This window comes from Trachurus trachurus (genome assembly GCF_905171665.1).
Source record: "Trachurus trachurus genome assembly, chromosome: 23".
Classification (NCBI taxonomy): domain Eukaryota; kingdom Metazoa; phylum Chordata; class Actinopteri; order Carangiformes; family Carangidae; genus Trachurus; species Trachurus trachurus.
This window is the reverse complement of record NC_139912.1, coordinates 15,361,685-15,383,923: the sequence shown is the minus strand read 5'-3', so window position 1 is coordinate 15,383,923 and position 22,239 is coordinate 15,361,685. Positions and strand designations below refer to the sequence as shown.

General features: G+C 42.0%; 3 protein-coding genes across 4 annotated transcripts in view; all 3 read left to right on the top strand.

The window, feature by feature from the left end:
- Positions 1 to 446: 446 nt before the first annotated feature.
- prdm4 (PR domain containing 4) lies at positions 447 to 8,539 on the top strand. Its single transcript, XM_083999167.1, has 12 exons — positions 447 to 480; positions 784 to 847; positions 980 to 1,095; positions 1,917 to 2,105; positions 2,216 to 2,977; positions 4,274 to 4,423; positions 4,922 to 5,040; positions 5,133 to 5,218; positions 5,321 to 5,448; positions 5,539 to 6,075; positions 6,819 to 6,987; positions 7,155 to 8,539. The coding sequence occupies exons 3-12, from the start codon at positions 981 to 983 to the stop codon at positions 7,519 to 7,521; spliced, it is 2,622 nt and encodes an 873-aa protein (XP_083855293.1). The 5' UTR covers positions 447 to 480; positions 784 to 847; position 980; the 3' UTR covers positions 7,522 to 8,539.
- A 768-nt stretch (positions 8,540 to 9,307) lies between these two features.
- tmem209 (transmembrane protein 209) lies at positions 9,308 to 16,763 on the top strand. Of its 2 annotated transcripts, none has more exons than XM_083999142.1 (15): positions 9,308 to 9,344; positions 9,719 to 9,880; positions 10,649 to 10,707; positions 10,965 to 11,096; positions 11,207 to 11,436; positions 11,674 to 11,878; positions 12,092 to 12,267; positions 12,366 to 12,437; positions 12,551 to 12,647; positions 13,070 to 13,195; positions 13,754 to 13,851; positions 14,680 to 14,794; positions 14,903 to 15,000; positions 15,600 to 15,673; positions 15,836 to 16,763. In XM_083999142.1, the coding sequence occupies exons 2-15, from the start codon at positions 9,741 to 9,743 to the stop codon at positions 15,888 to 15,890; spliced, it is 1,677 nt and encodes a 558-aa protein (XP_083855268.1). In that variant the 5' UTR covers positions 9,308 to 9,344; positions 9,719 to 9,740; the 3' UTR covers positions 15,891 to 16,763. The 2 variants fall into 2 exon arrangements, with proteins under 2 accessions (XP_083855268.1, XP_083855269.1); XM_083999143.1 differs by lacking the exon at positions 9,308 to 9,344 and adding an exon at positions 9,504 to 9,562.
- Positions 16,764 to 17,603: 840 nt separating this feature from the next.
- ahcyl2b (adenosylhomocysteinase like 2b) overlaps positions 17,604 to 22,239 on the top strand; it is a 45,133-nt gene continuing 40,497 nt past the window's right edge. Inside the window, exon 1 of the mRNA XM_084000004.1 lies at positions 17,604 to 17,961. Coding sequence (XP_083856130.1) covers positions 17,626 to 17,961 — 336 coding nt within the window. The 5' untranslated portion in view covers positions 17,604 to 17,625. The remainder of the gene's footprint in view (positions 17,962 to 22,239) is intronic.

The following is a 22,239-nucleotide window of genomic DNA, read 5'->3' as shown; positions in this document are numbered from 1 at the left end:
GGAAAACACAAGTAAAACTTACTCTTCCCCCATAATTCATGTTTTACGTTAATGAAATGTTTAAATTTACTTAAAAAACTCTAGTTCTCACTGAATCTTAAAAATACAAGGTAGAAATTATGACAGTTACTCTAATAGAGTTTACTACATCAAAAAGTCACTTTTTTCAGTGTTCCTTTGATAGCCTATTACAGTGTTGAGCTCATTGACTTTTATATAGGCTAGCCTACTTTTATATAGGACCTTATTAATATGTATTTATGTGATAGCCATTTAAATTAAATTAATCTTAATGTGTATTTTTTATATTTCTATTCATATATAGCTTATATGATAAATTGATAAAAGACCATAACCTGCAGCTGTGCCCTGTTGGAGCTTCAACAGAGGAACTGACCTGTGATCAGCCTGAGCTAACGTGCATACTGCGCATGCGGAGTGTTTCGCTGCTATGGCCCCGTTCATGGAGGTATCGTGCTGGTATGTGGTTGTTTTTAAGGCATCTTCCTTCTCTAATGATTCATATATCTGCTGTGAAGCGACATCTTCGCTTCTCTCGAGGATTATACGCACTTTTCCAAACTCAAACATCTGACTATTGTCTGTTAAAACCTTGTGTGGAGACGTAAGTTAGCCAGGCTAACGTTAGCAGTGTGTCAAACTGGTTAATGTTTCGCTTTGTTGCTATGAACCAAAACCTCGTTAACTCTTGTTTTTGAATGTTTGAGGAAGAGTGTTCAACACACTTCAAATGCTACGTTTAAGTTTTTTTCATGCCAACAGGGAGAGAGACAGAAAAGCACCTTTCAACAGGACACGGAGACGGATGGGCAGTTGTTGAATTCAGGTGAGCTAATGTGGCTAATTTCTTTGTGTGCATTATGTTCAACGTTGAATATTCAGCGTTTCCTTTCTAAACGTCGACAATCATCAGCTGTCGTCCTCACAGCCTTGCTATGTGCTGTTGTTGTCTCTCCAGGATGAATGACATGAACCTGAGTCCTGTGGGCATGGACCAGCTCACTGTGCCCTCGGTGACTGCCAGCCACCTGGGTCTGCCCACCTCCCCCACACACAACCCCATCCCCACCCCAGGTACGGAGGGAAGGCATCCCCAGCTGGGAAAGACACTACGCTAAACTGCAACTACACTTTTTATCCTAATCATGTATGAAAAGACTCGGCTTGAGCTGTTAAGTGATGGTAGTATTATCTGTTTATGCCATGCAACAGCTAGATCAGGTATTGATTTGTTCAGATATTGCTTATTTATTTATTTTATTGTGCAATTCAGGTGACAAACTTAAAGACATGACACAGCACTAGCCAGGAATGACCTTACACTGCAACACAACAGCCAAAAAAGAAAGAACAAAACAACAGAGGAAGAAAAAAAATAAACATCAGCAGAGTTAAATACATAATGCAAGAAATAATAATGCTTTTTTAGAGGACATCCCGGCTCTAACATAATGTGTGGTGCCGCTTAAAGTTCCAGTGTGTAAAACGAGGGGAAAATAATGACATCTAGCATTCAGATTCTATTATTTATCTATTAAATAATTCTATTGTTTATTTATGAACGCGAAACTCTTGAAACGTGCTCTCTGGTTGGCTGGATTTTCCATTCTGTACAAACATGGCGGTGCAAGATGGCGACACTCTCTGCAAGACCCTTAACAAGAATTATAAGGCTATGAAAACCAAACAGATTTTATTTTATAGCGATTATACACTCATACAAATATATTAATTGGTAGTATATTCAGAATTTGCCAACAAACCTTGACAAATATTACACACTGGACCTTTAATAAATAACAACAATGAAGTGCTATCCCATGTATCACATTCGTCACTAAATGTTATTCTGCACACTAGTTTCCATTAATCTGTTAATGGGAATTATGTTTTAGGCATGCCGGTGGCCATCCCCAGCCTGGGCCCCTCCCTGGGCTCCCTCCCCTCTGCTCTCTCACTGATGCTCCCCATGGGTCCCCTGAGTGACAGGGGAGTGATGTGCAGCCTGCCGGAGAGGAACTACTCCTTGCCACCTCCTCCGTACCCCCACCTGGAGAGCAGCTACTTCCGACACATACTGCCAGGTGAGATATGTCATTTCTGCAGTTTTTTGTTTTTGTAGTTTAGATGCTTGTTTAATTTAGCTTTAAGCTCTGGAAAAACCACACATCCTCTTCCTCTCTTCGCTCTGCAGGTATCTTGTCTTACCTGGCAGACCGTCCACCACCTCAATACATTCATCCCAGCAGCCTTAACATGGATGGGACCCTGTCTGTGGCCAGCAACAATCCATCGGGTCTGGACCCCTACAGTGGCCCCGGAGGCCCACTGGAACAGGGCCTGGTAGCTTTGGACTCCAGACAAGTCAGTGGGCAGGGAGACCTTCACCAGCCCGGTGCTCATGAGCTGGACTCGGCAGGATTGGCCATGGAGTCGCGTGTCAGCAGCCCCATGTCCCCGGACAGGATGGGAGAGGAGTTAGCCAGCATGGACGGTGTCGGGGTTGTGTCTGATACCCAGCAGCAGCTCGGTGGAGGAAGGCAGCCTCAGTCGCATGAGGGCTTGACCGGTGTGGACTCATCTGGTGGGGTGTTGCCCCTCCACGGCCCCCCTGTGCTTGAACTACCGGTGGTGATGGAGCCAGATCATATGGGGGGTCGAGTTGGAAACGCTGGAGGAGGAGCAGGAGGACTCGGGGAGCAGCTCCACTCGAATGGGGAGCTGAACTCAGGAGTTGTTAGTGTGGTGCTCACTGGCTCCATGGCCAGTCAGGGCCAGCTGGAGCCGGTACCTCTCCATGGACACTCTGGGATGGGGCTGGAGGCAGTGAATGTTTCCCCCATCACTGCAGAAGTGTCTCTTGGGCCAGAAAACAACCTGGTACTGGTGAACTCCACCTTACAACTCGAGGATTCTACATCCAACAAGGAAAACATGGTCACTGCCTTCACCATCTGTAAGTCTGTATTTGAATTCATTCAAATGTTAAAGGGATAGTTCAACGTTTTGGCAAATTTACTTATTGCCCTAATCCCTATAGTCGTAGGGGGAGGTTCATTACCTTTAATTGGCGGTGCTGGTGCATGTTGTTTTTAGATCAGCGGGGTAGAGACGCAAGCTGCTCAGCTAACGCAATGGAGGCGTACAGTACTTTTGCCTTTCCCTCATCAAACTCATCATATACACAAATAAACAACTACGAAACACTCTCGCGGACAAGTTGTGACCTGCACATTCACCACGCTATGATATAATAACGTGTAATTATGTAACATTACGACACATGAAGCAAATACTCTCAAAAACGCTGTGTTGGGAATGTAGTTCCAGCTGCATTTGCCTCGAAAACAAATCCATCTCATAATGTTAAGTTTTTATCTTATAGCGTGGTGAATGTGCAGGTCACAACTTGTCCACAAGAGTGTTTTGGAGTTGTTGGATTGTGTATTTGATGGGTTTGATGAGGGAAAGGTGAAAGTACCGTACACCTCTGTTGCGTTACCTGAGCAGCTCACTTCTCTGCCCCGCCGATCTCAAAACAACATGCAATGACAATTAAAGGTAATGAACCTACTGCTACGACTATAGGGATTATGGCAATAGGCGAATTTGCCAAAATGTTGAATTATCCCTTTACTGCAGTGGACACAACTAGTGCACTTTAAAATCCTATTTATATTTGTAGTCCAGGCAAAATAGCATTTTCCGACAGACTAATTGTAACAGAATGTTTTTCACCATAAATCATTTCTATGAGGTGTCCAGAACAACATACAAAGTCCTATGAAATCCTAATTTTAATTTTCATGTATACTTTCATTGTGTCATTTTTCTTTGTGGTAGGAGTAAAGGAAAAAAATAAGCCTATTCGGGTGAATCTTGGGCATATTTGATTAGTGTATGGCTCATTTGCATATTCAAATTCGTTTTCAAAGAAACTTGTAATACAAAAAATATTACATTTCATGAATACTTTCATTGTGTAAAGTTTCATTGTGTGTTTTAGTATGTTGTTCTGGACACCTCATAGAAATGATTTTTGGTGAAAAACATTCTGTTACAATTAGTTCTATTTTGGGGTCCAAAATGAGCTAGATTGCCTGGACTATTGAGAAGTAATCATATTATATAAATGTAATAGTTGTAAAGCTTAATTTGCTAAAGGAAAATTAATAAATAAAAAATGAATAAGCAGGACCGTGACATTATTCAAGGCTCTGAGTAAATGTTGTTCTGGTTGTGTGTCTACTAGGGTGCACACTGTGTGAGCGCTCATATACCTCAGACTGCCCAGAGCATGGCCCAGTCACCTTCATCCCTGACGCACCCATCCAAAGCCGTGCTCGCCTCTCTCTGCCACGCCCACTGTGCCTGCGCATCTCAGTGGCTGATGAACCACTTGGTGAGAGAGTCATGTCAGTTTAAGGAAAAACAACAACAGACTATCTGACTTTTGCTCTGTCATTGTTAAAGACCGGGTAAACCAAATTCAGTAATTTTCTTCTTATCATATTAATTAGGCCTTAAATGTGTCCCTCAAAACATGTAAAAAGTATTTTTGCTATTCATAATTTCCTTGAGGCGCTAGGCCTCAGAGACTGTTCTGTGTGCAGGTTTTGAATGGGCGGGCCTAAGTCTAGGGCCGCTTTACGTAAAGCGGCCGTACTTATATAAACCCGCCCCCTGCTCTGCTCTACGTATAAATACATTCATTGGTGATGGCACGTGGCTTGAATATGAAAACACAAATAATCCTGTAATTCGTGTAGGGCTTTGACAAAGTAATTTCAGATTTATTGGTGCCGTATTTAAAGAGAAGGTTAACATATTAAAAAACAATATTGCATGCACGAGTACAGTTTCCTTAATTAAAGTTTCTTGCAAAATGTGTTTACTGTAGGAGTTTTTGCACGGGATGTCATTCCTCCAAGGACTTGTTTTGGACCAATGGTTGGCCAGCACTGTAGCAATGTTGATCTGTCTAATTGGCCAGAAAAGGACACACCTCAGCTATGGAAGGTCAGTGCAGTAGCTTTAGAGTGACTTTATTTGGTAGAAAAACCCATACAAAGTACATATGAAGACAATGAGCCATTTTTTTCCTGCCGCAGATGTATCACAACAGCGTGCTGGAGTTCTACATCGTGACAACAGATGAGAACGAATGCAACTGGATGATGTTTGTCCGCAAGGCGAGGTAAGACTCAGAGCAGCAGCAGCGGTCCAAATTAAATTTCCACATTGTTTTATTCGAGTCAATAAGTTAATTAACAGTTCGTAATTTTGTGTGAATATCAAGGACTCGTGAGGAACAGAACCTGGTGGCGTACCCTGCCAATGGTAAACTGTTCTTCTGTACAACCACAGAGATCCACCCAGACCAGGAGCTGCTCTTTTATTATAGCAGAGACTACAGCAGGACGATGGGTGAGACGACATATGAGCAGCTGTGATTTTGCAGTACCGTCACCTCAGACATGGTAAATCTGTAACCTGTAAAACTCTATATCTCGACAGGTGTTCCTCAGGTGCCTGAGGGGCAGATCTGCCAGTGTGGCAAAGAGTACTCTTCCTTCTCTGAGCTCAAGTCTCATCTCAACAGCCATAACCAACCTCCGCACAGCCACAGCCCGTCACACCAGGACCACTCTCAGCAACAACAATCACAGCAGCAGCAGCAGCAGCAGCAGCAGCAACAAGAGCAACAACCGCAGCAACAGCAACACAATCACCAGGAGGAGAAGATGACCAACGGGACCTCGAGCTCCTCCTCTTCGCCGTGGCCCTGCCACGCCCACGCTGCGGGACAAATGAACAGTGACAACGGCAGCGGCAATAGAAACTCTAATAACGCCACCTCCAGAGCAAAAGGTCAGGGCCACGTGCGGGAGAAGAAATTCAAATGCAGCATGTGTTCACGCGCTTTCATCACATCCACTAAACTCAACGTGCACTTCATGGGGCACGTGGGGATGAAACCTCACAAGTGCGAGTACTGCAGTAAGGCTTTCAGCGATCCCAGCAACCTCAGGATGCACCTCAAGATTCACACAGGTATGTGAAGGGATAATCTATAAACACTGGTCTGAAGTCTTGGTTCTGTTAACTGTCTTCACCTTTTTATCACTTTCACCACTTTTCCCAAGCTTCTTAAAGGGATACTTCACTCACTGCCATGCCAAGGAAGGGTTTGGAGAACTTTCAGAGTTATCAAAACGCTTTTGGAGTTCCAGGGGGGGTCCGGCGAGCAACGGATTTTCATATAATGGCGACAGATAGTGCTCACTTTTTTGCTGCGAGATGTTCGTTCGTCATTGTAAACCATTGGATGTATGATGTAAACACAGAAGAACATCTCACAGCAAATCTCGCGCATGCGCACAAACATCAGCAGAGCCACTGGGAGCTACTGCTACATCAAGGCTAAAAACAGAGATCAAATTAACAACTTTTTCATGTTGCGGCTTCAGGACACTTGGGTCAGTACGGACGAGCAGTATGGAGGTATTTGGATGTTTCATAGTGTGTGTTTTGGACGATTCAAAAGTGAGCACTATCCGCCGCCATTATATGAAAATCAGTTGCCAGCCAGACCCCCCCTGGAACTCCAAAAGCGTTTTGATAACTCCAAAAGTTCTCCAACCCCTTCCTTGACGGTGAATAGAAAATTGGTGAATTATCGATTTTGGGTGAAGTAACCCTTTAAAAGTACAGATTAGATGAGAATATATACCACTCTCATATCTGACAGTTGAATTATTGCATTTAACCTCTAAAACTCCTTTTCCGACGCACAGGTCAGAAGAACTATAGATGCACGGTTTGTGAAAAGTCGTTCACACAGAAGTCCCATGTGGCGTCGCATATGCTCATCCACACCGGTGCAGAGAAGCTCAAGTGTGACCTCTGCGACCGCGCGTTCATCAGGAAACATGACCTGAAACAGCACATGTTTTCTCACACACAGTATGTAACTTATTTATTGTATTTTAGACAAGTCTGTGAATGTAAACAACTCATGTCAGCAGACTAATGTCTTGAGTGCCTGTTTTTTTTTGCTGATTGTAGCAGTGGATGTATTGTCTCTGATAGCTGATGTTTCCTCTTCATATTCTTTCCGTTTCCCTCCACAGCGAGCGGCGGATACAGTGCCCAAAGTGCAACAAACACTTCCTAAAGACCAACCACCTGAAGAAGCACATGAACTCTCACGAGGGTCGCAGAGACTTTGTCTGCGAGAAATGCCACAAAGCGTTCCTCACTAAATACCACCTCACCCGCCACCTCAAGATATGCAAGGGGCCGAAGACGGAGAGAGCGTCCCGTAAGGAGCAGGGTGTCGATGATGATGAGGATGAGGAGGACGAGGAGGAGGAGGAGGAGGATGGCAGCAGGGGAGGGAGAGGAGGAGAGAGACTGGTTGACTCGGGTAGTAATGAAGACTGTGGTTTAGATGTTGGAGGATATAACTCTGAAAAGTCCCTGTCACCCCCCCATTGACAACACTGTGCCTCTTGAGATGTCTTGTTTATTTATTTACTTTCATCACAATACTGACGTTTACCTCTGGTTTTTGCCAAATATCATTTGCAACAAAATTTCATCATAACATCATGATTAAAAACAAAAATGTTTTTTGTGTAGTTCCTCACTAGTGTAACAGTGCTGCTAAAATAATCTTCATACAGTGCCTATAGAAAATAAATCATACCCATTTGAAATGGCAAGATTATTTGTCATACAGCCTGAAATCATTTTTTATTATATGAATTTACCAGTTTTTTTCATTTTTTAACTAATGGAAAAAAAAATTGGTGTGCTGTGTTTGGGTTTCGCCAAATATGGTGCTTGGAGTTCGATCCAAAAAGTCCAATCTTCGTCTCATCTGACCATAAAATCTTTTCCACATGGCAACAGAATCATCCAAGTATTTTTTTTGCAAAGCACAAACAAGACTAAGTGTGGCACTTATTTCAGAAGAGGCTTTTTGGTGTAATACATAGAGCTCAAAAACATTAGATTGAATGCTTTCTAATGTCGAGGCGTACAATGTGACAAAAGGTCAAGGTTTTGACAAGGTATGATGACTTTCTATAGGCACTGTTACTGATAAAGCCAGCTCCTAAAGATCTGACTGTCTTTCTACAAAAGCTGTTCTCTCTTTTTTCATTCAACTCAGGCCTGTGCAATATTATTAGTTGATGACATTCATATAAGCTATCATTCATTCATTCATTCATTGTATTTCCTTTATCTTCCTCAACTCACTCAATAATGAGGAGTGAAGGTTTGATATTCATTTGTAGAGTTGCACATTATCTCAATTAAAATTGATCATGTCATATTTTTGCATTGTAATCATAATTATGTTTAACTGCTAAATGGCCTGTGCTTTTACTTATTTATTGAAAGCAGGATTTTTTTTCTTTTTTACCAGTCTGTGTGAATGGAATATGGGCATTATTGTCATTATCTGCATTGTGTGAATGTTAACATAATGTTATAGCTCCATCCTGCCTTTTGCATAATGATCTAATAAATGAACATCTACAGCTCTTCTATGTGTGTGATTGTCAGGAAAGACTTTAAAATAGAACTTGCAATTCAATTTTTTGATTATTTTGTTCCCACAATGTTTTTCAGTATATAATGTTTGTACACTTGTGTGATCAAAGGTAACCCAACTGTCTTCATTCAACACATGACTACCCAAGGGTAAAACCTTATGACTACATTATAAAACATGGAGGCAGTGCCCTTCCCTCACATGGCCAATAAATGTCTCAATGACTGGCTTCACTACCTGTCATATGTGAAAGATATGCTAATCATGTGTGACATATTTAATTTAATAACTTGAACAAAAGTCCAAATGTTAGATTAATCTAGATTTGAAGAATATAATACCAGTAAAAGGTCACAAGCCAAACTTCTTAAAATCAGTATATATTTTTGAAATAATGCATTTTAAATCGCATCTGTGTATTTAAATTAGTATTTTTCTCTCTAAAATCGTTAACTGAAAAGTAACTAGCTGTCAAATAAATAAAACTGTATCAACATTGTACTTAGTTTCTACTGAATAACTAAAGCTATTGGTTTGATATCGAGATAATAATGTCTGCAGTATTTTATTATATTTCCAGTAGATTCGTTTTATTATTTTATTTTCTATTTAATTTAATTTAATTTTATGTTTATATTTTTTATTAACATTGAGAGAAGTGAACGAAGAGCGCTTTTGCCGCTAACGGAAGTAGATACTTCAGCTTCCGGTTAAATACGAATTATGCAGCGCTGCAGTTGTCATTCACTTTAGCGTGGTAGGAATTGTCAATGTGTCTTTTACCTTCTTTGTGTGTTTTTACTTGTGTCCTGTTTAGGGTAATGTGTTGTAGTATCTCTGTTTAGCGTGAACGGAAACATAACTGAACCATACTTTGTCTGCAAACTCTATATTGTTTAGTTGTTAGCTTGCTAATTTTAGCTAACTGTGTAGCTAGTCTGAGCTATCAGTGCTACACCACCAGCCTTCAGCCAAGTAAGTTACACTAGTTAACATGCTACAAAGTCGACTTTCCTGTCGAGCTGATGAGCACTAGCGCTGTGTGTGTGATTGGAAGTTATTTCATGTTTCTAATCTGTTGTTAGATGAACTATTTTTTATCTCATTGTTGTCCTCTGCTTCTTGTCTCAGCCTGAAACCGTGTAGTAAAATCATGTTGACCCCACCGAAGGAGGGGATGCCCAGTATGATAGACAGTGCTCTGAGGATGAGGAGGGAGGAGCAGGCTCGACAGGTCGTCCTCGCCTGGGCTGTGCTCAACGTGTCCCTCGCTGGCATGATTTACACTGAGATGTAAGTTGTCCACAGTTCAGCAATGTGCTTTTCATTCAAACATAAACAATAATGTGTTGTAGCACTGACTTATTGCCAGCCATCAAATCACTTCTTAAAACCCACTCATACAGACTTTCTATTATCTTTACTCAGATGCTCTTAGTTTTCTGTTTTAACTCTTTTATCCCATCTTTAGATTATTGTATCTCATGTTATCTATTTTTTTAATCGTGTACCCCCCTTCTATCTAATTAACAGCTTCCTGCATTTTAATTTGAGTCCTCTTGTTCCCAATTTGTTGTTGGGTTCTCGTATTACCTGTGCTGTATTGCTTGGGCGGCCATCTCTTATGGTTTTATGGCATTTGTGACTTGTCTCTTATTTATGTTGTTTTGTGAAGCACTTTGTGAACTTGTGTTTTTATTGTGCATCTCTCAGCCTCATTCATCCTCATTCATCCACTCATGCACGTATACATGTATGCGCACACACATACGCACACCCACTACAATGGCTACAGTCTGAAATTTTAAGATTTTTTTTTTTTAAACTCTACACTTGCACTTTAATTTATATTAACTTATTTTATGGTATGTTCTTGTGAGATGTTAGTTTGTGCTCATTTGGATGAATTGGAAGTGTGGCTGTTGTTATCTGTTTGTTTGGTTTTTTTGTGATTTGCTCCCTGACATTTGAATTCCCTGCAGGGATGAGTAAAGTTTTACTCTACTCTACTCTAGAGCGCAATGTGATGGTATCTGTGTGTCCCTTTTACATTTGTTTCAGGTCAGGGAAACTGCTGAGCCGATACTACAACATCACCTACTGGCCTATTTGGTACATTGGTGAGTACCCACTAAACTTTGATTTACTCTCAGGATGTCTGCTGAGTTTATGCAGCCACAAAATGTATTTAAGTCAAAGTCAGTTTTAACAGGTCAACCTATGATTAACTGAGTACATTTATATGTAGGCAGAGCTGAAGTTATTTTTAGATTCAACTCATTTCATCATTGTAGTTTAATCTAGTATCACATGTCAATGATGTTGAAAATGAAAGTCATTGAAGACCCCGTGTCCTCTTTTCTGTTCTCCATCACAGAACTGGTGCTAGCCGCTCTCTTTAGCCTCAATGCTCTTTTTGACTTCTGGAAATATTTCAAATACACCATGTCTCCATCCACCATCGCTGTATCCCCCGAGCAGCATCTCCTCCTGGGGCTGAGGAACACAGGTGAGACTTACTCTTTTTCCCCCTGTTAGATTTATCGCTCCTTTTTTCATGAATCATTAGTACTTGTATGTAAACACTCTAAAACATGGCCATTGTCTGTTCCTTTGCAGGTATTCAGGCCTCTCCGCCCCAGAAGCCTGAAAAAAAGGAGACCCCAGCTCCAGCCCAGTCTTCCCCCCTGCAGGGGCAGAGTGTGCTGAGTTTCAGCCCCTCTCGACCAGCCACCACCAGCCCCAAGTTCTCCCCCAGCTGCGTGCCTGGGTACAGCCCTCCTCTCAGCAACCCACCCACCCCAAACAGTGCAGGGGGGCCCTTTTCCCCCTCAGTGGCCTTTGGGAAGGTACGTGAATCACATCACTGATATAATGTCAGATCAGATCAAAATCACTTTATTGCATCTTTATCATATTTCCACACAAAAAAGAGCAAAGTTCTTGGGTGCTGCTCCCTCAACCGCAGCAGCACCAATATAATGATATAGCCACATTTAAGAACAATAAAAACATAATTATAAGCAATAAAACACAAAAGCTGAAGTAAAATGTAATGACTTCATGTTTTGTGGTTCCTGTCTAAGGTGCTGAACTACAGTCCATCCCCTGGCTCTTCTCCCTACCCCAGCAGCATTGGGTCAGCAGAGGGATCTAGTCTGAGGGCTCGATACCGCACCTCACCCTCGGTGTTTACCTCCCCAGGAAGTAAGGAGGACTACATGGACAATCTGAAAAGCCTTGAGAGGTTCCTTCGCACAGAGGAGGAGAAAAGTCACCGCAGCCAACTAGGTACAATACATCAGTGCTCTGCTGCCGCCACTGCACTGCTACTTACCAACTTGTTTAACTGTCACTGATATATGTGAGTCAGGCAGGTGTAGACCAGGGATTTTTTTCTCTCTAGATGCTGCTAATGATTATGGTAGTGTTTTAATGTTAGTTTATTTCTTCAGTAGGTATTTATACCTATGTAATAAAGTGATTAACTGATGCTCTTTGTAGGGAGTCCAGAGTCTGTGTCTCCAAGCCACAGTCCCACATTTTGGAACTACAACCGCTCTGTGGGGGATTATGCCCAGAGCCTGAGGAAATTCCTGTACCAGCCAGCCTGCCGCTCTCAGGCCCCGTCTGCCCACAAGGATGAGACGGACCTAGGATCCAAACAGGCTGCAGAGGAGGTCTGTGAATCATGCTGTAAAAACTGTTTGATGTACAAGACTCCTGGTGAATGTGTGATTAGAATGGCATTAAATCATTTCCCCTTCCTATCATGCAGGTGTGGGCCAGAATCACAACCAGCCGCCCCGTAGTGGACCGCATCGATAGCTGGACAGCCAAGCTTAGGAATGTGAGTTACAAAACTACATACTGAAGAAACCTTGTTTTTATGAAAATGAAATGCCACAAAACTTCCAAAACAGTTTTTCAAGATAAGAAAGCTAATTTTTCTTTCTTTTGCAGTGGATAAGTGACACCATCTTGGTTCCTCTGGTCAAGGAAATAGACTCGGTCAACAGTCAGCTCAGGAGGATGGGCTGCCCTGAGCTCCAGATAGGAGGTAAACCACCTGCAGGGAATTTGGATCTTGGTATCATAATATGGAGTGCTAGTCATGCAGAACCATGAAGAACTGTCAACGTGTGGGGAAAAATAGTCTATTTTTGTAGGTAATGTTATGTTAATGACTGATTCATTCAGTTGCACAATTTTGGCTTTTGCTTATTATTTGCTTTCTTAGGAAACTGACCCACATTTCCAATTTAGTAGTTTATAAATACAGTTGGTGCTTATCAATAATGAGTAAAACATTTTAACTGTGTTTATAAACTACATAGTAATGAGTATTCATGTGTTTATAAATGATGAATTCAGTATTTAAAGCTTGACTAATGCTTAATAGTGTGTGCTACTTATTATAAAGTATTACCGCTTTATTTTTGTCATTTTGGAGTATAACTAATTTCCCCTTTCCTCCACCAGAGGCCAGCATTAGTAGCCTAAAGCAGGCAGCAGTGATGAAAGCCTCATCCATCCCCACCATGAACTCTATTGTCCAGTACCTGGACATCACACCCAACCAGGAATATCTAGTGGACCGGATAAAGGGTAGGTTCAACTTTAATACCACATATGTGTGTAATGTTCATGATGTCCCTGCTTCTAATGTTTGTTGTTTACTAATGTCATGATGTTGTTATAGAACGGCCCGTAATAAGTTTGACATTACACGTTTGTTCTTTCATATCTTAGTTTCTGCGCACTCAATTTGAAATATAATCGTACATTAAAATGTTAAGCTCAGAGTTGATTGAGAGCTGAGTTGCCATCGTCAGCTGGTAGAAAATTAACTGACTGAAGCAGAAGGATGTATACAAACAGGAGCAGGTTTAGGATGAATGTCAAGGCTCGTTGTCATGCTGTCAGATCTTTAGATGAAACTGTCACTTCGTAAGCAAACCTCAACGTTTTGGTATCGCTGTCATTTCTGTTTTGTTTTAGTTCTACAGATTAGATCTGTTCACTTAATTTCAGTTTCAATTCAGTTTTATCTAGAAAGTGCAAAATCATAATATACATAATCTCAAGGAATTTTACAGAGTAAGGTCCTTTATTACAGGACTGTTAATGTGTGTTTCATGTGTTTTCTGTGTTCTGTCCTGTCAGAGTTGGCTCACAGCGGCTGCATGAGCTCCTTTCGCTGGAACAGGGGTGGTGATTTGAAGAACAGGAAATGGGACACGGACCTCCCCGCTGATTGTGCTGTGAGTCCACACAAACACACGCATAGAGCTAGATTTGCAACAAGTTGCTATGTTAAAACATGAGTTAGGGTTGGGTCACTGCACTGGTTTAGATCCAGGTTTGGTCTGTTATCTTGTTAGTACAACAGCTAACATTTATTTTCTTTATCCTTTGAGACACAGATTATTTTCTTGATTAGGCAATTAATTGTTTTGCCTACAAAAGCATATTGTGAAACATTCACACCACAAGCTTCAAGGGTTCAATGTGATATACTGGTTTGACCTACAGAAGATGCTAAGAAAAACAAAAAAAATTCACATTTCAGAAATGGAAAGCCATGGAGTATTCATTTTCTGTTTTTTATTTTTATTTTATTTTTTTAAGAATACTTTTCTGTTTAATCAAATGTATTGCTGATACATTTTCTGGTGATCAACTAATTGATTAATTGCTCTAATGGAAATTGCCTTCCATTACCTTATTCCATTTGATATACATTTTTGTAGAGATCTTGATTATCTTGATTAAATGCACATAATGATTTCTGTTGTGTATATAAGATTCGGGAATATAAAGGAACAAGGATAGGAAGTAAAACAGGTGCTAAAACAAGTATCTGTAAGAAAACAGGCTCTATCAGTTGGGATTAGTCAACATAATGGCTTGTTTCACCTCTCAAATACAGTACATGCAAATGTTTCTATTAACAGACTTTCAGGCAGTGAAACTGGCCATATGCCTTGAGGCATTTTTCAGTATGTTGCTTGGCTTTCCTCTTCAGTTTGGGATCAGCAGCAAAAATACCTAATGCTGTCTAATATCCCAGGCCTTGTCTATTCCCTCAGATCCTCATGCATATGTTTTGCACATATTTGGACTCCAGACTGCCCCCACACCCAAAGTACCCAGACGGGAAGACGTTCACAGCACAGCACTTCAGCCACACCCCAGACAAACCTGGTAAACACACACACACACACATGCACAGGAAGGAAGAACAGTGAAAGGTTTCTCATTTCCACTGATGCTTATGATTCATGAAACTACTTTATCACTTCCTTGTCTTAGATGTAACAAAGGAGAACCTCTTCTGCATCCACCAAAGCAGCACCACCCCCCCTCACTACCAGCTCATCTACCAGGGGCACATCTACAGCCTCCCCAAGGTGACAGCCGAAACACTGTGTTATCACAAAATTAATTTCTTTATTCATCCAGTCTCTTACAAAACAGCACATGCTTTTCTTTCACTGTTAGTCTAAGTAGTTTTGTTTATACGTGTCCCTGAAGTGAAACTAAATTCAACACAAGATTAAATCGCCTAAATTGAAATAAATGGATTCGGCAAATGTTAGTGAGATACTGAATAATAAATACAGGGTACACGAAATAACAAGGGGTGTTCAAGCTCTGACTTAAAAAATTAAAGACATTAATTTACATCACAGATATTTGCCACACACATCTGTTCAAAAGCCCTCTGCACACTTGTCAGTATTTGTATTCAGACAATATGTTATTGTTTTAATACAGGAGAGGAATTTAATGACAACAAGTGTTTGTTGTCAATGAAATATTTAGCTTCACTGTCTCCGCTAGACGTTCAGATTCGGTTATCTCAACATGCAGTGTGTGGCTTACAGTATATAAAGCCAAAGGCCATCTCAGGGCTTCAGAGCTGATTTCTAATTCATCAGTTCAGGATGTCCTGCTCTGCAACTCCACTTTGACCACAATGACGAACCCATCCTGATTCTCATTACAGGGCAGGAACAACCTGTTCCACACAATCCTCATGTTTCTCTATGTAATAAAGACCAAGGAGTCAGGGATGCTGGGGTGAGTACCACCACTACAACAATGAAATAAATGGCCAACGAGGCCAAAATAATCTTTAACACAATAGGGAGGTCATTTGCAAATTGCCTTTTGATTGAAAACAAGTGGTTTGACCTTGCTATCCACTGTTTGATAATAAAAGTGCTTTCTTTTATTCTTTAGGAGAGTAAATCTCGGCCTCTCTGGTGTGAACATCCTGTGGATATTTGAAGACTAATATGTTGTGATTTTCTAACAACAAAAAGCTAAAAGTGGATGACAATTTTTTTCTCCATGTTGCCATCTTTGCTGGTTGGAATATCTCCTGAACTTAAGGACTGTTCTTTAAGGAGCATGTGAGAAAGGAAATGAGAAAAACAGCACTTCGCTTTGAAATTCACAATAAAATGCACATTTTTGGACGTTTTTACAGTCTTGGTCTACAAATTGGCAGCATGCTGTATTTTGATTGACATTCTGTTAAAACCACAATGTACTTATGTACGACCTAATGCAGAGCTGTATTTTTTTAAACATTGGTTTATTGCTTTTTATATTTTGAGAATGTACCAGCATGGACGCCTTGTAAATAATATACCTCACAACTGGTGGATGGCAAAGGGCTCAGAGCCATTCAGCTTGAATGTAAATACAGTGTGTGTGGACTTGTGTTCCTTTAGAATCAGTAATCTGCTGGTATACAGTTTGTTTTTCTTTTTTCTTTTGTGTTGTAGAATGAATGTCTGCAGTGATAGGGATGCTCCTGGCATGTGCTTGAATTGATCTGCAAAAAACAAGACGGTGAAAAATGCAGCAATACTCAAATGATAGAAATATTGGAGTATTCTGTCGTTACTAACTTTTCCATGTTACTAGGGTGGAGAGCCAAAATACCGTACACCATCAATTTTTTGTATACGTCATGGAGAACAAATGTAAAGCCTTTGAATCACCAAAGTCTTCTCTCTGGTTGTAATGTCTTCTACAAAAGAGCTCTGAATGCCATTTATCCTGACAGCTATTCATTCAATTTCAGACTTTCTACAATACATGTTGGCTTGTTTTCGATAATGCTGTTTTACAAAGGTCACATGAGACTCTAAAATAAACTTTAGATACGAAAAACCAGCTTAAGCTTGTCCATATCCTTTTTTTTTGTTTTACTACCATGGGTATCCACTTGGTGGCAATGTAATTCATTTGTTTTTAACAATTTGACCTTACTTCTGGTCCCATTTTCTCAAATGACATACTGCATATCCACCACATGAGCACTGTAATGTGAAGCAGTGTCTTGAGCAGCCACATCCAGTGAATGAGCTGAGGTTGGAGAACAATACTGACTGACTAATTCAACTGCCATTCAACTAATTATCTGTTAACCACACATTTTTTGAGGATGAACTGTTTTTGTCTGGGGAATTCATGATGTGTGAACGTGCACTTCACAACGTAGTCATGTTTTAACTCCTGTTTTAATCCGGCTGCTCTAAATATGATACTAACACCTAAGGATACCATAACAAAAATCTCTGTTTGTTTTTCCTGACGATTTGTAAATCAGAAACATGCTTGCTATGTGATCACAGAGCCTTGATCTGGCAGAAATCGCGTTTGTTTTGTAGTTTAACGTTGTCCTTTTTATTACTAACTACATTTCCCACAATGCATTTCACGGTGTCGATTGGGCAACTGGGTAATGTAGTCGATGTGTCAATTTGAAATATTTCAAGTAGGTGAAATTGATCTGTTGCTGTCTTTCATTGTTTTCCCACATACTAATAGACCCTGCTGAAATGTCAGTCGTGTGTCAATCATATGTATTGGGGGGGTGGCCAATGAGTGAGGGAGGGGTTGAGATACTTATAGGAACTACAGGGACCACAATGCATTTTGGCCATCGTCGCTCACTCCGCTCACATCCGCTCGACTCGCTATCTGTGGTGGAAAAAGGACTTTGTGAAACTGCAGCGATGTCAGTCCAGGTTGTGGCAGCGAAAATGGCAGAGGTCGAGCTCAAAGACGTCCCCACCGGCAAAGACTTGGCGGCTCAATCTCCGATGACACCCACGTCAGAGGGCAAGAGCCTCGGCAGGAAGGACCCGCATGAGGCCGGTTCCTCCGCCGCTGCTTCCCCGACAGCGGAGCCCTCCGCGAAAGCCGGGGAAGGCAGCCTGGGCTTGCTCACCCCGAACCCCGCGAAGATGCCGCAGGCGTCGGCTCTGAAGCGCTCGGACCCGCAGCAGAACGGCGGAGAGGCTTTTGTCAACCGGGACGGGACCGTCGCCGAGGCTCCGCGGATGAAAAAGGTGAGAGAGACAGCTTTTTTTTCTTCTCTTCTCTCCATAACTCCTCGTCTATATCCTGTGCTGTGAGTCAGTGGACCACCACCACCACCACCACCACTACCACCTCGCCGCAATGAAAGCTCCGTGGACACATTGTGTGTGTGACGATGCTAACAGGCTAGCTGGTCCCAAGGCTGATTCAGCTGTGTCAGTTAACGCTTTAAATAAAGGTCTGTGCTGCTAATAACAACGTGGAGACTGTAATTAAGGCCAAACACCCCCCTTTAAAAAAAAAAAGAAAAAAGAAAGGTGTAACGTATCCATTTCATTTAGGCTGACACAACTACAGCCTTTCTCTGGGCACGAGTTCAGCAACATTAGCTAGATGCAAGTCACAAACTGCTGTCACAAGTTTTGTCAAGATTGTGGCTCCGTGAAGGGAGAGAGACCTGACCTCAGCTAAGACTCGTGTTTGCTACTTTCTTTGAGGATGTCTGACTTTACCGTGATCTTGCGCGATAAAACAAGGTTAACACCGGCCAATAAACACACAACACGGCTCTGCTAGAATAACTCACACAGTTTAAAAGCTACCATAAGTCACTGTGTTGGCTGTTTGTTAACTTGTTGGATGTTTGTGCTTGATCAGCAGCTCAACACTTCAGTGACTTCCAGCCTGTTTTGGGACACGTGGTGCTTTATTACAGCCCATTGCTGGCAGATGATGTATGTGGTTTAGAGAGAGAGAGTTTCCTTTAGTAGCCAAACTAAGTTCATCATGTGTGTAGATGTTGTGATTGCTGTGATAGTTGACAGCGTGCTTTGCCTTAGGCTACTGCATCTGCCAGGTAGGTCAGTTGATCTTTGTCCTCCTGCTCGACTTTCCCCAGGTTGGTATATACACAGGTTATTCACGGTTCAGTTCACGGTAAATTTAGTCTGACTGATGCAGTGTCATCCAAAAGTGTGATCCAAGTCAGACATAACACTATAGTCTCAATAATCCCTGACCCCGGGGCTCTTCATCACCTAGTTCTCTCAAGCCTGATTTAGCCTTTAAAGCACCAAGGATTGCTACCTCAGTGAGGGGAGTTCCTGCCCTTGTGGCTTAATTCAGAGGTCAGACTGACTTAGCGCGGGTCTTTTTCCTTGGCCGGCAAGGATCCCAAAACTGCCTGGCTCTGGCTGTGCCTTAAACACATCTTATCTTTCTGCAACTTCCACAGTCTTGAGTAGGACAGAAATGGATATTAAGGGCAATGTTCAAGGGAAGATCAGTTTTGATAAGGAATCCTTTGAGGAGGCTGCCAGCTTTTTTCTTCTGATCCCAGTTAATATGAAGAGTTGATGGTGATTTAAAGTCTGTGGTCGCTGCAGAGCATTTTATCAGTTGTGGTCACATTGATCTTAAATATGTGTATGGCGATTTATTGATTTCCTCCAGGCACATGCTCTACACAAGCTAACTGAAAGTTGGGATTAATGGTGGGTGGGTCGGTGCGCGCTCCGCCTTTTAACTTCATTTCAACATACAACTTGTGTTTTCACTATAAACAATTGAGATGTAAATGTAAAGGGAGTTGTCAGCCTTAGAAAAGGATGAAACTTCAGATCAAGTTGGACGAGACTGACTCAAAACCCGGCCCACCCCAACCCCCTAAGGAAACCCCCACTAAAAAAAACCCATGGGACAATAGCAGGGTAGTACAGTGTGAGAATGGACCGCGCACCGACGAGAGCAGCACAGAGCAGATGGCTTTACGTACCTCAGGCTGTCACAGCACACGGGCGCGTGGAAGTTACACAGCTGCTGGGAGCGCTGCTGCATCCACAGGGTGAACCACATGTGGGGGGCAGCCCCAGGCCCGACAGCCACATCTGGATTATTGAGGAGACCAGGTTCACGTACAGGACCATGGTACAGAGGGTTTATTCCTAAAAGTCTGAGCTCCAGGGAGGAAAATCAGTCATTTTAGTATCTTGTGAAATAAAGAAAGTAGTGTCTTGGTAGTCTGAGACTTGTATAATTAAGTCGTAGTGCATTTTATGTTTTTTAAAGCTTAATTATACAGACTAAACTTGTAGTTTTAGTTTGGAGGCTGCAGGCCACTGTAGTCAATGTTTATCCCGTCAGATTAGTGCTCATAATTTTTTTTTAATCCATTTTAATTTAAAGAGATCATGATAATGTAAAGAGAGATCAATTTAATCAAGGAGAGGGCAGTACTTCATTTCCAGGGTCAGTGTTTTTTTGTTTGTTTGTTTTTCTATGTATATAATGCAGAAAGCAGTAAGCCTGTTTAATACTTGATAGACTCGTGGAGCAGGGATCCGTCCTTCCACATTGATGTAAATAATGTAAATACTCAGTTGTCACTGCATCTGTGTGATCAACCACAGGGACAGAATGTGGCCTGCAGCCCATTTATAGATTATGGCGCTCTGCATTATAGATATACGACCACAGCCTGGCCTTGAGCATCTGCTGAATCCTGCTTGCCTGGTGCTGTAAAGGGTATTGAAGCAGCGGGGCTGATGATGCAAGCACACAGGCAGCAGTGTTGACTGACTGACTGACTGGATGGATGGATGGTTGGTCGGCTAGCTTTTAATCCATGCCTTTATCATGTCACCACATGAGGGGATTAAAAGGCCAGCTCTCTGTTGTAGGTGGGGCCCAGATGTAAGCTTTTTGAGTTGGTGATGGGTTTCGTTGTCTCCCGCGTGGCTTTGGCACGCATTCATCTCCAGCTTCTGAGAAGTCCAGGTTGGTTCCTCCAGTTGGAAAGAAAGGACATCAACAAGGAGCTCAGCTATCCAAACAGCACAAGTTGTGGTTGTCGGCCAAGGTTGTGAAACTCTTATTTTGAATTCATACTGGGTCACTGGGGTCACCTGATGCCTTTTTTATTTGAAGCAGACGATTAACCTCTTGGCTGAACTGACCAAGCACCTTTCTAAGCCACCGTGGTGCGAACTGACACAATTCTCCACTGACCTTTGACATTTGGCAGCGAGTAAGGCATGCGCAGTGATATTTCTGCATGACTGCAGAGATCTGTGTATTAGTAAGATCATCCCCCTCCAATGTAACGTTATGTCACCCACTAAGCTGGTGTTCCTGGTAGGTGCTCGCTGGTTAACAGGCTTACAGTGCCCCGTTGCTGCCCTGCCTGGTAGGAGAACCCCACGGGAGAAGAAGAGCCTCGATAAAATCTGTCTTGCCTTGTGGACTGTACCGTGAGACTTTAGTTTGTGCTTTCTAGTGCTGATTGCAACTTCTCTATTTTGTGGCCCTTTGCTCTGTAAAAGTCAACACCTGTTGGTCTTTCTTCAGTCTTTTGAAAGCCCTTGTCTTGACTTGTTGTTTCCACATGTTTCCGACCGTCAAAAACATAAGCCGGTTTTGCTCTTCCCGTGGAATTGTATGTTTGCATTTCCATGGTTTCACACTGTCCATTGTTAAAAGCTGGCGTGATGATCCATGCGTTTTACAGATTTTCAATGAAGATGATGATGATGATCCATGTGTTTACCGCAACTACTGAAAACCGTGGAAATGTAAACATTTAATTCCACCGGAAGAGCAAAACCGGCTTACGTTTTTGATGTTCGGAAAAAGCTGGATACTGATGTCAGTAAAAGGAGGTAGGCTAATACGACTTGTTGAACCCATTAGAATTAAAGATGGTTGGTGATTGAAAATATGAAATTAGTTCATCAACCAGATTGGTCAGTCGCTTCATTCACATTCTTATGAATTAACAAAGGGTGTCAAGTAGTATAAGTCACTGTCACCATTGTCATCTTCACGCAAGGTCATCAAGCATCTTTATTTGCCTGTGCGTGTGTCCTTGGCTACAAATGTGTCACTTTCCTTCCCCTGTGCCTTCTCATTCATGAGTCACCTCAGCCGCTGACACACACACACACACTCTTGTCTCGTTGCTTCATCTAACTTTAGTCTTTAGCTAATGGATTGTGAAGGCAGCACAGTGGCACGGCGGTTAGCATTTGTCACCTCACAGTGAGGAGGTTCTGGGTTTGATCCCCAGGCCCGGGGTCCTTCTGTGTGGAGTCTGCATGTTCTCCCTCTAAGTGAATGTGTTCACTCTTCAGATTCCTCCCACAATCCAAAGACCTGCACAGGTTAATGGTTGATGACTCTAAGTGTCTCCTAGGTGTGGGTGTACCCTGCCCTCACTCAGTGTGAGCTGAAACTGGCTCCAACAGGTGGAACATCTGTATTTTCTCTTTTATTTAACAGAGATTAATGAGAAAAAAGATGATGGGATGATG